Source organism: Carassius auratus, chromosome 15, assembly GCF_003368295.1.
Source record: "Carassius auratus strain Wakin chromosome 15, ASM336829v1, whole genome shotgun sequence".
NCBI lineage: Eukaryota > Metazoa > Chordata > Actinopteri > Cypriniformes > Cyprinidae > Carassius > Carassius auratus.
The window spans coordinates 14,115,685-14,131,531 of record NC_039257.1 but is presented as its reverse complement, the minus strand read 5'-3'; the positions used below and the strand labels follow the sequence as shown (position 1 = coordinate 14,131,531).

Genomic DNA, 15,847 nt, shown 5'->3' with positions numbered 1-15,847 from the left:
ATATATATATATATATATATATATATATATATGTACTGTGGATATTTATTATGTGTATAAATATACACACATGCATGTATATATTTAAGAAAAATATGTTATGTTTATATTAAATATATTTATATATACATTTTATATAAATAAATATACATGTAAATACATGTAAATTTTTCAAAATATATGCTGTAGGCCTATGTGTCTTTATATAAACATAATACATGTACCCACACATATATTATGCAAACAAAAACTTTCATTTTTGGATTTGACATAGTTTGACAGCACTACTTATTCAGGTTAGTAAATAAACCCTTAATTTTATTGCCCATCTTATTTGTTCGGTGTGTTTGTTGTGCAAACACGAGATCATTAAAACCGCATATCAACTTCATTTAAATAGTTTTTATTTCGACAGGAAAGAAATTATGCAAAATTTAAAAAAAAAAGGGGGAAAAAAGTGGTTTAGACTCACACTGCAAGAACAGCATTCGTTTATATCAGATATTCACCTCATACTTATTAATTCTCAAATATTCTTGATGCTTTTAAAGCTCCAGGCAAGTAATCCTGAAAACAGACAGTCATAGTCAGAGCATATGCACCTTCTCGGAAACTTACATTTGACTTTTATTTGACTTGTTGTAACAGCAGTGTGTCACACTACAGGGAACTTGTGTGTTCAGTTTTCTACTGAATCATTTACCAGAAAGTGTATGTGGGGAATAATTGGAGAACTGTCCTCATGTGTCATTCAAATTAATACTGATAACTGTCCAGTTCACTATGAAACCTTCACCAGAACATATGTGTCTATGTAAATAGTAAGATCATTTTTAGTGAACTGACACTGACCGAAGACACTCTACAAGACAAGAGTGATAAAAAAGACAAAAACACCACTCCTCCTTGTATTTGATATAGTGGAGTGACAATAAAAGTATAGTAAGTGCACATTATTAGTACAGCATTAAAATGATGAAAATACTGTTGTGCCTCTCAAGAAATCAAATGATCACCCCCTCTCACACATGGGACTATTTCAGTGCAATATAATCAACTTAATAAAGAGTGTTTATATGTGTATGCAACTTTATTAGAGAAAATTCCATCAACAGACTTCAAAATGTCTTGTTTCACGCTCACTTATTGCATTATACCACTGAATAATGTGCACACAGACTTTATTACTGGAACATACCATGTGCATCAGAGAAAATGGATTCAATTTGCAAACAATAAAGTATAATTCATAATTTCATGTAGCAATCCCTCATAAGGTCATTCACACCATCTTTATTCAGTGTCATCATCTTCCACTACAATTAACTGAACATTGTGACGTTTTTGGGACTGCATTTCATTTGATGTCATTCAAATGGCTTTAGAAGAACACAAGCACACAACAAACTCCAACAGTGATTGATAAATATGAAAACCATAGAGCTTGTCCTATTAAAATTATATGTATTTACCTAGAGAAATTGATAGAGGAAAACCTACAGTCAGCAGAAACATCAATTTTAAATTCCAAAAATGAAAATGCATAAACATAACAGGATATGACAGCACCCTGCTGTAAAAGGCTCCTAAGCGTAAACACGCACACACACTCAACCTCTCAAACAGGCTTAAGTTATCAATAAATAAAGTGGACAGTCAAATAACACAATGTTCTCAAACACTGTACATCTGGATCTCATAAAGAATGGCTTTTCAGTACAACTGAAGGGAACCTTTTCAGTAAAAACAGACAAAAACAAACAGAATTGACAGAAAATGCCACAGTGGAGATGGACAGCTGAACCGCCGCAATGTTACAGAAATATTAATGAGGATTTCATTGGGATGGCATCATGTTCCCCTCATTAGATTGAGTGTTTAGGGTTTGGTTATGAACGTACAATCAAATCTAGACGTCATCAGCCAGTAAATATGATATTGTTGTTGTTCTCATTTATTGAGGACACACTTACAGGCAAAAAAATGGCAAACACATCAGTCTTTGATTCAACCATCACTCCAAAACCACTGAAACATCTACATCTTAGACTGATTAGACACTATCACTATAGGAAACCTGCTTGAAAAATAAGAGTTAATACTTTTTTGTTGCACGTATTTAAATGCTAACAGTTCATTTGATTATAACAAACAGCTAATCAGTAATTGCACAAGCTTTTGTTCATAGATACTCGGTCATAATAGGGTAATGATGAGTCCAGAAAAAAACAACAACAGTTTCCTGTTTTCTACTAAATGTGGCTATGAGGGTGTCCTCGGAAATAGAGGGATAACAATAATAGTAATAGATCGTACATTAGTTGATTTTGAGATCAGCACTCTTGTGCTACGCTTTGGCAATGTGTGATTAACAAGAACCGCAAGGCGCTAATTAAAGTTAGAACAACCTACTTTTAAAATAACTCTGCCCTACTTAAACTGAGGTTGGAGCAGGGCTTGTTTTACTCGAACTCCTGTAACTGTACTTTACTGCTTGTTTACGCTCAGCCTTGACAATTAATCGGTTCGATGAGTAGGTTACATGTTACAGGACCTTAGTGGGGCCACCTCATCACAATCAGTCATCACCTGTCGCTATTTGAGAAATATAACGGAAAAGTTTAGCAAACACAAAAATGAAACTGCGACTACGTTACACTGACCTTCTGACTTGGTGTGTAACGATAATGCAAGTACTCCGAAAAAACAAACAAACATCGCAAATTGACAGATTTTCTCCACAGACCTTTGTGACAACTGAATGCCAGGGACTCTTTTCCTAGCATTTTAAAGAGTAACGTTTTGCCTAAACTGCTATCAGCCGATCAAATCTTTCATTTGCGATATTTTGACGAAGAAAAAAAGTTGTGAAAAACAACCCAAATAAAGCCATGCTGACATGTGGTGGTGGAGAGTGTGAAAAGTGCTAATGCTAGCCCTCCATCCTGGCCCGCGCTCCTCAGTGACTCCCGTGTCATCATGCAAGGCCAGGTGACGGTGGGACGGCTCTCGCTCGGTCGCACGCTGAGGATGGGATGCGGCAAGGTCCAGACAGAGGATGTGGGAGAAAAAAAAAAAAAAACACTCATAACACGGCACACACAAACAAGTCCTGGGATGAATGTGACATTCCCACTGCTGCATGCTGCTGGAGATGTACACATACAAAAGGTAAACCGCCCATCATGCATACTGACTACCAATGGCAAAAATAGAATCCTTTTTGTCTTTTTTCCTATTTTTTTATCTCCTATCCTCATCCCATGTGTCTTCACTGTAAGGTAAGGCAGGGATTTATTTTTTTAAATACATATTTTTATCTGATGTGACTGTCTGTTGTTAAGACAAGCTCATTGACTACGCCCCGAGAGACCAGCAGTCTTAAGCAGTATATTCGAGACATCACCACCCCTCCCCCTCTGCTGATCTTCAACAGGTACGCTGTCCTCCAGAACGGTCACGGATCATCTCCGGAGTCGTTTCATCATTACGCCATGTAGATGAAGGTGTTAAGGTCCGTCTCGTCTCTCTTGATGTACTTGTGCTCAATGAGCCACTCGATCTGTTCCTTGATCATTTTCTTCTGAGGGAGGAACATGTTCTTCAGGATCTCCACCAGCTCGGTCTGGAGCTGAGCATTTGTGATCTTCTTACGCATCTTCATTATCTGAATGATGGCCTCCTGAAATGTTGCAGTCAAAGAAACAAACACATTAAGTCCACTGTAAAAAAACAAAACTATTTTACTATAAAATTACTTATTACAGTTCTTTTTACACCTAGAAAGGTAATAAGGACATAGTCATCAGTGGTTAAACCGTAATTTTATGAAGCTACAAGAATACTTCTTGTGCACAAAACAAACAAACAAAGGACCTTATTTAACAACTCTTCTGTGTCAGTTTTTGCTGCACCGAGAGTACCACAATGCTTTTTTGCAATAATTAGTTTATCCACAAGGTGGCAAGACTGGCTTGGACCGTTGTTTTATTGTTGAAAAAAAATTAAGAAGATGGAACAATAACAACCAACAACTGGAACAGATCTATGTTGTGTGATGGAGTTACATGCAACTCTAGTTTAAACAAGTATAAGACATTTTTATCGGCATTACTTCTGTAGTGAATTAATGCAGGCTATGGACAAGGAAACTTTCTAACGTTTCGAGTAACTCTGTTTGCACACATACTATCAAATGGAGTAAACTTTCAAAGGCTTCACATTAAACTGAAGTATACTTTGGGCTTTAGAAACTAGTGTTCATTAATAAAGAAGACTAGTAATGCTTTATGATAGGGATGTAACGATTAACTGAAAGCCAGTTAAAAAACGATTAAAATATGTGAGGATTCAAATCTGTTGAGATACTAAACAAATCGCGATACAATTAGGGGTAGAAGTTTATAAGAATGTATGTCTAAGGAGACTTACTGTCTTTAGAAAAGTTTAGAATAGATTTTTTTTTAATCTTGCCTCTGTATAAAGCATGCTGCTTTGTTTACAACGGAAACCAAGGAAACGCTTTAAGCGCCACCTGCTGGCAGAGAGTGAATCTGCGTCTCATTGAGCTTGTCTGATGTTTCGGTTTCATGTAGATATTTTTTATGAATAGTTTCACAAAACTGAAGTCAAATCATGCTGTTTCTGCTTCAAATTTCGAAATTATAATCTAATTTAGATTAAAAACTGCTCATGTTGCATATATAGAGCATCTTTGTTTGGATCATAATTAATTGCAGTGGTTGCCTTTCATTTTTAATGGAAAGAGCACAGACAAAGCCTTATTTTGTTTATTTGAAGATATTTATTTTATTTGTGTTATGTTATTTGTTGCTTATTTTAAAATTTCTATTTAGTTTTGTTATTTACATTTACGTTACATTGAAATTTTGTTATTTAGCAGATTCTTTTATCCTAAGCGACGTACAAATGAGGACAATGGAAGCAATCAAAACCAACTAAAGAGCAATAATATGCAGGTACTATATTATTACATTGTTATATTTCAATTTCACAAAGAAACATGCAGCATTTCGTCCAAGCAATAATAAAAGGACACATTTAATTTAGAATTAGTCTTAAATCTCATTTAGTAAAAAAAACAAGTTGTGAATTCAATCGAATCATGAGTTGAGTGAATCGTTACATCCCTACTTTTTGATGTTTTGTACCTGTGTTCTTAATATTCTTAGCTGGACGATCCCTTCATTCTCCTCTTCTCTCATTCGCTCCGTCGTCAGCTGCAATCGGCCAATTAGGTTTATTTTCCCCCTCTTTTGAACCTTGGCGTTTTTTCTGAGGAGAAACAAAAATATATTTTAGGAGACCTTTATCTTTAGAAGAGACCATTTCTAAAGAGCCAGCAGGACAGGACATGTTCTTACATCAAGGAGAATTCCTGGTTAACGAAAAACAATGTACTGTCTGTGAAGTCTTTGGGAGAGCTCACTTGAGGGTCATATGACAGCACTTGGCGTTTGAGCTTCGGGAAGGCAACGAGAGACTGTAAAAAAAAAAAAAAAAGAGAGAGAAAGGAAAGGTTAAGTAGATGATGGAGCAAAATCTATAAACAAAGATATTATAATTGATAATAATCAGTCTATTTGAGGTATTTGTAATTGATCTTTGAAAACACTAATAATTTAATAACACTGTAAAATTAATGAATAGATTCAATTAATAAATTATTTTAAGTGCTATTAATATTAAAAATATATATAAAATGCAAGAAATCAAGATAACTATTGTTTTTAATAAGCACACACAGCTCTTTGAACTTCTAGAATCACAAAATGAGCTGTGGTCATGTTCTTACCCAGAGAGTTCGTCTCAGTTCAGCATCAGGCAGCTCAGTGGCAAGTTTCAGATTCTCAAAGCTGATCTTCTCTCGTGGTCTTTGGTTCCAGGCAAAAAGTACAGCAAGCTGAAAGGTCGTGACCTCCAGGTCGTACTGCCCTACTTCATTCTTAAACGTGATCTATCAGAGAGCAAACAGACTGATTAGCTACAAGTAGCAATTTACAGTTACAACAAATCACTACGAAGCACTAAACTTAGTGCATAAATACACCCACAATGCCATTGGACATGAGGTGGTGCCAGTGGAGTTTGCGGCCGCTGTGGTTCTTCTTGTAGAAGTCTTCTACCTCAGGAATGAGGTCTTCCAGCTCGGTGGGCAGAGACACAAAGACTTTCTCTGAGCTACGTGACCAAGCTCCAGCATTCAAGATCTTTATGTTCACAGAGTCCGCTGGGTAACAGAATGGGGAGACCGCTTTTGATATATTTAATGCATCCTTGCTATCTAATAATATGCAAACTCAGTTAAAAAGGAGTGTAATGCATATATGGAGAGATAAAATGGCTTGTATGGCACCTGGTAAAGCGAGCTTGTTGTGTTTGTGCATTTCCTTGAAAACCTGGTTAAGATCTTCAGACACTTTGATGTCCTGGAACATCCTAGCTAGCTTGTTCACATAGTCAGCAGGCATCCCAACTTCCTGAAACATGCCAAACAATGAGCCATTAGAGTATAAAACACTCAAATGATAATTTCATACACTCTTATTAGTCCGTATTCTTACCCTGAGCCACTCAACCATGTTCTCCTCGATCTCACTGTCTGCTGAGATGTCCAGGATCAGACGTCTGGTCAGATGGGCTTTGTGGTACCTCATGAACACATCCTTATTCTGGACGTATTTTAGCACAAGTAGCTACAGGAAACAATGGTTTTTACATTTCAAAACCCTTTTAAGCACAACAACAAAACCATGGAGTAAACAACATGTGACTTTTACAACAGCCCCTCACCACTTCCTTCAGTTTGAGCTCGATCTCTTCTGAGGTCAGCTTTTTACTGAGTGGTGTTTTCCTTAGCAGCATGTCACAATAGTTTGCGAGCAGCTCCGGACACTTTGACTCTGGTTGTGTTTTTAGGCCCACTCTGCATTTAGAAACATCAAACCTGACTGATACAAGCGGATACAACTGAAACATGGATCGCTAAAGCTCACCAGCAGGTTTATTATATTTTATACTAAAATCATGAAAAATTATTTTTGTGACTTAAAATAAACTTTAACTGGAATAAAATATGAAAACAAAAACTTATTTCAGCAACTTTAATCATTTTAATTTAGTTTATTGTGATGTATTAAAATAATTAAAACTGAATTAAAAATAAAAAGAACTGAAACGAATAATGAAAAAAATATAAAATGAATGAAAACACAAAATATAAAAATAAAAACAAATTACAAATACTAATAAAAACTATAATAGTATCTAAATGATGCTAAAATAACATGGCTCACTTACATATGGACCATTTTAAATAACAAAAAATGCCATATTTTTAAAACAGAAATATTTTCTAACCTGTTTTGTAATGCCAGATTTTTGTAAAGCTCTCCACTACAGACTATGACTTCAGTTTCTTATTTGCATGTAAATGTGTCTTTCAGTGTCCATCAGTATCTCACTTAAAGGGACAGTCAACAGAAACCCAGAAGGCAGTGTTACTCACCCCTTCTGTTTCATTGGCAGCTCCAACTTAAATATTGTGGCATCATTCACAACTGCTTTGTACGCCTGTGGGGAAATGTTAAACATCATTAAAAAGGTATGTGAGATATAAAAACTTCCTTTTTCAGTCAAGTCAACAGCATTTCAAAGGGTGTTTTTGTTATATAACCTTCCATTGTATTCCTGTGTCATCACAGATATCTGGTAACCATCTGCGGTGTGATCTAGTCGTGCAGGCTACTTACTGACACCAGAATGAATATGGATAGGGCGGCAAGCTCACTTTGTCTCTGGCTGTAAGGAACCGAGGATCATCGTGGAACGCTTCTTTCACTAATTTACTAAATCGATTGAAGAGAGTCAGGAGCTGCTCCACGTACTTCTCAGAGTCCTGAATCGAAACAAACACAAACGTCAACACCTGTTCTACACTGTGGTCGCTTAATATTTGAGGATCTACTAAGGTCAAGGTTCAAAACTGTGACAAACATCTTATCAACATTAACCAATTATCCTTTATTTATACTGTGGAAAAACAAAAGCCAGCTAATGCTCTAAAATTCATAAAGCTCACAAAGAATATAATAGTTCTGCCAGTGTTTTGCTCACAGTTGTGATGGTCTCGGCAGTGGCCACCATGTCTGCCAGTCCAGCGCTGATGATGTGCTCCTCCAGGTCTTTCAGCATGGGTTCAATCCCATTGGGCACTTTGTCCATGAGAGAGAACATGAGGTGCAGCTCTGTGGGAGAAGAGCTCAGAGGTTTAAAACTGAAAGCTTTTGTTGCTAAGTCCGACTTCAACAGAGAACTGTTCAAAAGCTTGAGGTCATTAAGTTTATGTGATGAAAGAAATTCATGCATTTATTCAGCAACGGTATATGAATTTGATCAAAATGACAGAGACATTTATAATGTTACACAAGATATCTATTTGAAATAAGTGACCTTTCTATTTATCAAAAAATCTGGAAAAAGGTATCATAGTTTCCACAAAAAATATTAAACAGCATAGATTTTCAAATGATGCAAATCAGCATTATAATGATTTCTGAAGGATCATGTGACATTGAAGACTGTGGTAGTGGATGCTGAAAAATTAGCCTGCCATCACAGGAATAAATTACTTAAAAAAAAAAAAACTATATTCCAATACAAAACAGCTACTTTATTCTGTAATAATAACACAATACTTTTTTTACTTTTACTTTTTTAATTAAAAAAATGCAGCCTTGTTAAGTATTAGATAATTAAAAGAAAATCCTAAAGAACCCCCAATTTGGTACAACAGTGTATATAAAACCTAAAATGGTCATTTTAAATATATCTAATAAAACATTTCTAAGTAGGCTCATACTCACTGTCAGTCTCATTGCGTTTGATCATGCCAGGACATTCAGCCAAGATAGTTTCTTTAAATGACGTTACCAGTGCATTCACACAACATTCCATAAGCTGAGGGAGAAAAAAATTATCCACAATTTCAATCTCACATCACATACCTGGTTATATTATTTAAATTAACTATTGAACAAGTTAAAAATAATAATACTATAGTATTATATTGTTCAATTCGATCTTTGCATCTGCCTAATTTCTACAAATGATATATTATTATTATTTAAAAGCCAATCATATACTCACTGCTTGTACAGAGTTACATTCACGTCTTGTCTCTAAATATCGTAGTGCGCGTTTTTCCTCTTCTCTTAATTTAGAGTCTGCCTGTAAACAGGGACATGAGAATATATGACTGTAAACACAAACACAGAGTTTCAGGAGTCGTCAAACGCTCCTGTCGGCTATGCAATCTGATTGGCTGAAGAGCGTGTAGGTTAAAATTTGATGTCTGGCAGGTCGTACATATTTCATGTAGTTTTGTACTCCGTTCTGCTGCAGGTAGGACGGCGCCTGGGTCCTGTAGAACCTCTCAGTGGAGTCTAGGTAGGCTTTCTCAAAGTTATCCCTGTAGATCTGCAGTTTATCATCAGGATTGGAGCACAGGTTCACTGAGAAAGACATTGTACGAGACGTTTCAGTTTTCATGATTAAAAAGATCAATTCAATGAAAAACCTGGAGTGAAGCTCACCATAGGACTCTCTGACCCCGATGACCAGCTGCGAGTCGAACGCTTCTCCCAGCCGTTCAGCATGGACTAACTTCATGGCACTATCCTGCAATCTGTTCTTGATGTTGGAGAATATGGATTCATTCCAGGTGTCCAGCATGAGCTGTGTGAACATAAAAAGCAGAACAAACCTATGAATCCCGTTCTAGGAAATCAAACAAAAAATCTCTCTTTTCTCACCTTCCTAACAATGCTGTCCTCCACATTGGACTTCTTGTTGCTGCCCTGTTTGCCCATCAGGGTGATCTCCAGCTGGCAGAACGGCTTGGGCAGAATGTCACATTGCGTGAAGAACTTCCTCCACTCCACGATGTAAGCCTTGAGGAGCGCCGTGTCATCTTGGTGACTGAGCACTCGCTAAACACCAACAATCGAGAATGAGACATGATCCTGCTAAAGAGAACATCAGCAGGTGGCTGAACCCTGAACCTCTCTTACCGCTTGAGCTTGTTTAATAAAGTCTAAGATGTCCTCTTTGAGGGCCTGGTGGATCTTTGCAGGTCCTTTGTCATCCCATAGACAAACCGCATGAACATCTCTGTGAGAACGGAAGAGATATTGAACAGATTGAACATTCAAACTGAAGTTAATGTGTAGGACATAAAAGATCTGAATTTATTGGGTCCTTACGAGAAGAGATCAAACCACTGCTGCTTAGTTACAGACTCTTGGCGAAGCAACTTCAGGACGATGGGGCGCATAAGATCCCACTTGTCCTCAAACTGGAGGGAACCCTTGTTCTACGCAAAAGGACAGTTAGAGAATGCATTCACATAAAACAATGAACCAGACATTATAGAAGTCCTCTCGGTCTAAACATGTCCAGAAAATCAGAAACCTTACTGAATATGACTCACAAAGCACTTACAATAAGGCAAGCAGTTGTCTAATGTTTTTAAGAAACTTTTATGCCCTGGGGGTTGAGTTTTAATTATTATTATTATTAAATATATAATTCATGTTTTTATTATTACCTGTACTTTTTATATTACTTTTAATAACGTATTTCTTAGATTTGTATAACTTTTTTTCTTTCCTTTTCTAAAGCCTTTTATCATGTATATATTTCCTTGTTTTATTCTTGAACTAGACCCAGACTTTCGACCATAAAATATGAAAATACCTCTTAAAAATACATTTTTAAACTGTTTGAAATAAATGGACCAATTTGGTTATTGTGCAAAAATTCTACATTTGAAATTATATAAAACACAAATTTCAGCTATACCTGTTTTTTTTTCCCCAAACACTGCTGCTAATAAAATGTCAAGGTCTTTAAATTATGATTTATTTTTTTTTTTTTCAAATGTTGTATTTGTTTTCCAAGGAAACAGTGAAGAGCCTGAAATGAAATATGAGACGTGAAGAAAAAAAGGAAAACGCAAGGTCATCAACGTCTCTTGTGAACAGAAATAACTCAAAAAGTTTAAAACTACTATTTAGTGGTATTTATTCAACAAGAAAACTAAGTCTTTCAATTTCATAAATGTTTAAAATGTCATGTCCACCACACACAGATAGCATGTAACAGCAAATTCACCAAAGATAGAAAGGTTTTAATCAAACTAAAACTTTATGACTCAAATATTTACAATTTTGTACATCACTGACGATTTTTAACATATCTATGATGCCCAAAATGTAGTCTAGGTAGGCAGCTTACTAGATTTCAAGACAAAGCCACTATATTGAACTGTATGAAATTAAACATCATTATAGAAATGGGACGTGTCTACTCTTTAATTCTTACTCCCTGGATGATTTCTTCACATATTTCAAGTGCTTATAATGACATTGTGACATGACATGGAATCTTTTCTTGGTTTACTACAATACCAAACTCTTAGCAATAAGTTCAAGTTGAACTTGACGGCACACATTCACATTTTATATAATTAACTGAGTCATTAAACTCAGTGTCATTAAAACACTGACCAAGCTAGCAACATGCGTGCTAACTGTCACCAGGAGCACGTACCTTTATGATATATATTTATAAACAACATAATACAGAAGGTACACCCGTTGGAGTGAATCGTGACTTCAACTCGTCTGCGTACAGTGCAGTATTTTTGTGATTATTGGCTTTATTAATCTCAGCTAGCTCACAGCCTGCTAGCTAAACACAGGCTGCAAGACTATCTTCTAAACTCACTGGACATGGACGTGAGACTCCGAGCAAGCCGCTAAATCACGATGGCACAACACAGCCAGTTGAAGGCTATAGGCATCTAAAATGTTTTTTGGACTGTTTATGGAGAATTTGGAGGCAAAGAGCTTAAGTGTCTCTTACCTTTAACAAATTAGACATCGCCATGTTTCCTGAACTTATCCCCTCGTCCGATCTCGCGAGATTTGGTTCGGTATTAGAACTGGCGATGGGAACTACGATACATATTCAATCTTATTTTGTAAGCGAGTTTTCTTTTTGATTTAAAGATTCTTTCTTTTGGATTATTGGAATATTTAAAAGAGAATATAGGAAAATATAACATTATTAATTTTACTTGCTCTAAACCTCTCTTTTCTTTATTCAAAGTGGACTTAGACAAGTGTACAGTATGGAAAATATCCAAAGTTCAGTTAATTTGAAAACATTGAAGACTGTATGTTTATATTCGTTATTTTTGTCTTCTTACGATGTATAGCATTATGTATTTTTTTTTTTTTTGTATTTGTTTATAATTATATCGTCTTAATTGTTTGATCCAAGTGTTATAATAATAAAAAATGGATCTGCAAGTGGACTCACTGAAACAGTTCGTTTTATATAAATCTTAATTTTAATTTATTTAATTTAAAATTTATATATATATGTACTTTTTATTTAATCTAGAAAAAAATATTTACATAGAAACATACATAAAGAGGATTTATACAATTTAGTCACTTTATAGCATCAAAAATAGCATAAAAAGAAAAGAAAAACAGGGAATAACTTAAAATAAATGAATAAAAGGTTTCAAGTAGACTTCATCATTTTGTCTATTTCAAATAACTTAACAATCCATTCAGTTCTTCTTTTACATCATGTAAATACAATCCATCACATTAAAACATATTTAAAGGGATACTCCACCCCAAAATGAAAATGAAACATTTTCTGTGTCAGCTGCGAAGATGAATCGCCTCCTATAATAAACGTGATATTGCGTAGCTTGTCAGTGATCTATGGCTCTGTCTATTAAGTGCTGCTCCATTTGAAAACAGGTAATGGTGATTTAGTGGTAATCACGGAACCAGATTTACTGACTAGATGTGCATGATCATATCTTTAGATATATCACCCAGCCATACCTGGTACAAAAAAGTATTTTGGTCCATATAGCTAATTTTGCCCTTTGTGACAGCTGTGAGGGGGGAGATTTTTTTTTTTTTATAAATCATCCTTTTAAGTTATATTAAGCCTTAAAATTCAGCATAATTAGGCTGCTGTCACCGGCATCGAGCTAGGTGGGTGTGGCTTCAGCAACCAGCTCCCGCCTTTTCCCCATTTTTGATTATTCGGGAGTAACATGCGGTGACGCGTTGCCAAGATGGTGACGGTCAGCTCCACCCACTTTTGGCTTCAAAAACACTTTTCGGGAAACCAGTGAGTGATTGGTGACCAATGACTATGTCCATGTTTTTATACAGTCTATGGTAGAAACAGTGAATCCTTGTGGCACAGCTGACACAGAAGAGCATATGCGGCATAAGGGTGTTTTGGAGAGACACAGAGGAGACTGTTCACAAAGGAATTGATAAATAAAGTCATTATTTTTGTTTTATTTGCATACAAATGTATTTTCGTCGCTGCATAAAATTACGGTTGAACCACTGATGGCAGATGGACTATTCTGACGATGTCTGTCATACTTTTCTGGACATTGACACTGTTATTTACTTGGCAGTCTATGGGACAATCTCAAGGGCTATTTGAGCAAGAAGGAGAGTGATGGGGTGCTGCACCAGATGACTTGGCCTCCACAGTCACCGGACCTGAACCCAATCGAGATGGTTTGGGGTGAGCTGGATCGCAGACAGAAGGCAAAAGGGCCAACAAGTGCTAAGCATCTCTCGGGGAACTCCTTCAAGTATGTTGGAAGATCATTTCAGGTGACTACCTCTTGAAGCTCATCAAGAGAATGCCAAGAGTGTGCAAAGCAGTAATCAAAGCAAAAGGTGGCTACTTTGAAGAACCTACAATATGACATATTTTCAGTTGTTTCACACTTTTTTGTTATGTATATAATTCCATATATAATTCCACATGTGTTAATTTATAGTTTTGATGCCTTCAGTGTGAATCTACAATTTTCATAGTCATGAAAATAAAGAAAACTCTTTGAATGAGAAGGTGTGTCCAAACTTTTGGTCTGTACTGTATGTTAATAAAGGAGTCATTGAACTTAAAATATTTCTGTTTCATTTTATATTTTATTTGTAGCATTCAATTTTAAATTATTGAACTCATGTCCATTGTAAAATAATCAGGAAATTTGTTTGCAAAATGTAGACATAAAAAGCGATACATAAAACCAAATATCATTAGGCTACATAAAAATTACTATAAATATATATATTGTGTTACAACTGCGAGACTCATTTTCCTTTTCATGAAGAAACTTGGCTTGATTTTCTAACAAAGGCGTTCTGGCAGATTTTCTCACAAATGCAATTTAGCAACTTCCTTTTCCAAAAACAGCAGATATAGCGCTGTCGGTCAATTCATGCTAGTCTCCTGAGACCAGAAACACCTGTTTACCTTTTCAGGGAATACAGCAGATCAACATGAGTGGGGAACAGGAGAGGAGTTTTACTACATGTATATCGTTTATCATTTTAGATGTTTTCACAAAGCAACCATACTACAATGTAAGTGAAATTCAGAAAGTGCTGTAAAGCTGCTAACGTGATTGATTGGTTCAAAAATCAATAGTGACATGGCTAAACATTTAACTAGCAACAATATTGTGCACCAAAAATGAAACCTTAGACAATTTAATTTGGTATCAGATATAGTAAAATCACCCAAAACAAATCACATTATTTAGTACAATATCTTAAACTTTTTAAATGTTCTGGTGTCACTCTTGTCCTGTGATTTGAAGGATCAAGTTCATGATGATATATTACTAAATTCAGCATTTTAATAAACAGTGGTTTACCAGTATTTACATTTACATTTACATTTATTCATTTAGCAGACGCTTTTATCCAAAGCGACTTACAGATGAAGACAGTGGAAGCAATCAAAAACAACAAAAAGAGCAATGATATATAAGTGCTATAACAAGTCTCAGTTAGGTTAACACAGTACACGTAGCATGGGATTTTAACTAATATAATAAATAAAAAGAAAACAGATAGAATAAAAAAATAAAAGAATAGAGCAAGCTAGTTATAGGTCTTTACATATACACACACACATACATATACAATTGCATAATAAATGAAAAGAAAATAGAATACAAAAAGATTAGAAAGGTAGTTAGATTTTTTAAAGAATAGAATTAGAATAGTGAGTGTTAAAGTTAGAGGGTGAAATAAAGATGGAAGAGATGTGTTTTAAGCCGATTCTTGAAGATGGTTAAGGACTGAGTTGGGGAGTTCATTCCACCAGAAGGGAACATTTAATTTAAAAGTCTGCAAAAGTGACTTTGTGCTTCTTTGGGATGGCACAATCAAGCGACGTTCACTTGCAGAATGCAAGCTTCTAGAGGGCACATAAGTCTGAAGTAACGAATTTAGGTAAATGGGTGCAGAGCCAGTGGTAGTTTTGTAGGGAAACATCAATGCCTTGAATTTTATGCGAGCAGCTATTGGAAGCCAGTGCAAATTGATAAACAGAGGTGTGACATGTATTCTTTTTGGCTCATTAAAAATTAATCTTGCTGCCCCGTTCTGAATTAATTGTAAAGGTTTGATAGAATTGGCTGGAAGACCTGCCAAGAGGGCATTGCAATAGTCCAGCCTGGACAGAACAAGAGCTTGAACAAGGAGTTGTGCAGCATGTTCCGAAAGAAAGGGCATGATCTTCTTGATGTTGAATAAAGCAAATCTGCAGGATCGGACAGTTTTAGTAATGTGGTCTGAGGAAGTCAGCTGATCATCAATCATAACTCCAAGGCTTCTAGCTGTTTTTGAAGGAGTTATGGTTGATGTGCCTAACTTGATGGTGAAATTGTGATGGAACGATGGGTTTGCTGGAA

The 15,847-nt window shown here is 35.8% G+C and overlaps 1 protein-coding gene across 2 annotated transcripts; it reads right to left on the bottom strand.

Moving 5' to 3' along the window:
* Window positions 1–1,076: 1,076 nt before the first annotated feature.
* Window positions 1,077–12,006, bottom strand: LOC113115189 (cullin-5-like). 2 transcript variants are annotated; one of them, XM_026282588.1, is made up of 19 exons: window positions 11,947–12,006; window positions 10,284–10,393; window positions 10,092–10,191; window positions 9,834–10,010; window positions 9,615–9,756; window positions 9,388–9,533; window positions 9,169–9,249; window positions 8,886–8,979; window positions 8,137–8,267; window positions 7,811–7,918; window positions 7,529–7,593; window positions 6,814–6,967; window positions 6,585–6,716; window positions 6,377–6,500; window positions 6,075–6,250; window positions 5,816–5,977; window positions 5,385–5,503; window positions 5,172–5,295; window positions 1,077–3,682 (listed from the first exon to the last, which is right to left on the bottom strand). In XM_026282588.1, exons 1-19 carry the CDS (start codon window positions 11,968–11,970, stop codon window positions 3,488–3,490), a joined length of 2,364 nt encoding a protein of 787 aa, XP_026138373.1. In that variant the 5' UTR covers window positions 11,971–12,006; the 3' UTR covers window positions 1,077–3,487. The 2 variants fall into 2 exon arrangements, with proteins under 2 accessions (XP_026138373.1, XP_026138374.1); XM_026282589.1 differs by having other exon boundaries at window positions 6,814–6,946.
* Between the last annotated feature and the right edge of the window lie 3,841 nt (window positions 12,007–15,847).

Excerpts from the sequence above, each read along its gene's own strand:
- LOC113115189 (XM_026282588.1), bottom strand. The coding sequence starts at position 11,970 with ATGGCGATGTCTAATTTGTTAAAG. Across the intron at positions 9,250-9,387 it reads TACAAAACTACATGAAATAT|GCAGACTCTAAATTAAGAGA; the intron begins GTACGACCTGCC and ends CCCTGTTTACAG. Across the intron at positions 8,268-8,885 it reads CAAACGCAATGAGACTGACA|AGCTGCACCTCATGTTCTCT; the intron begins GTGAGTATGAGC and ends CTTCTCCCACAG.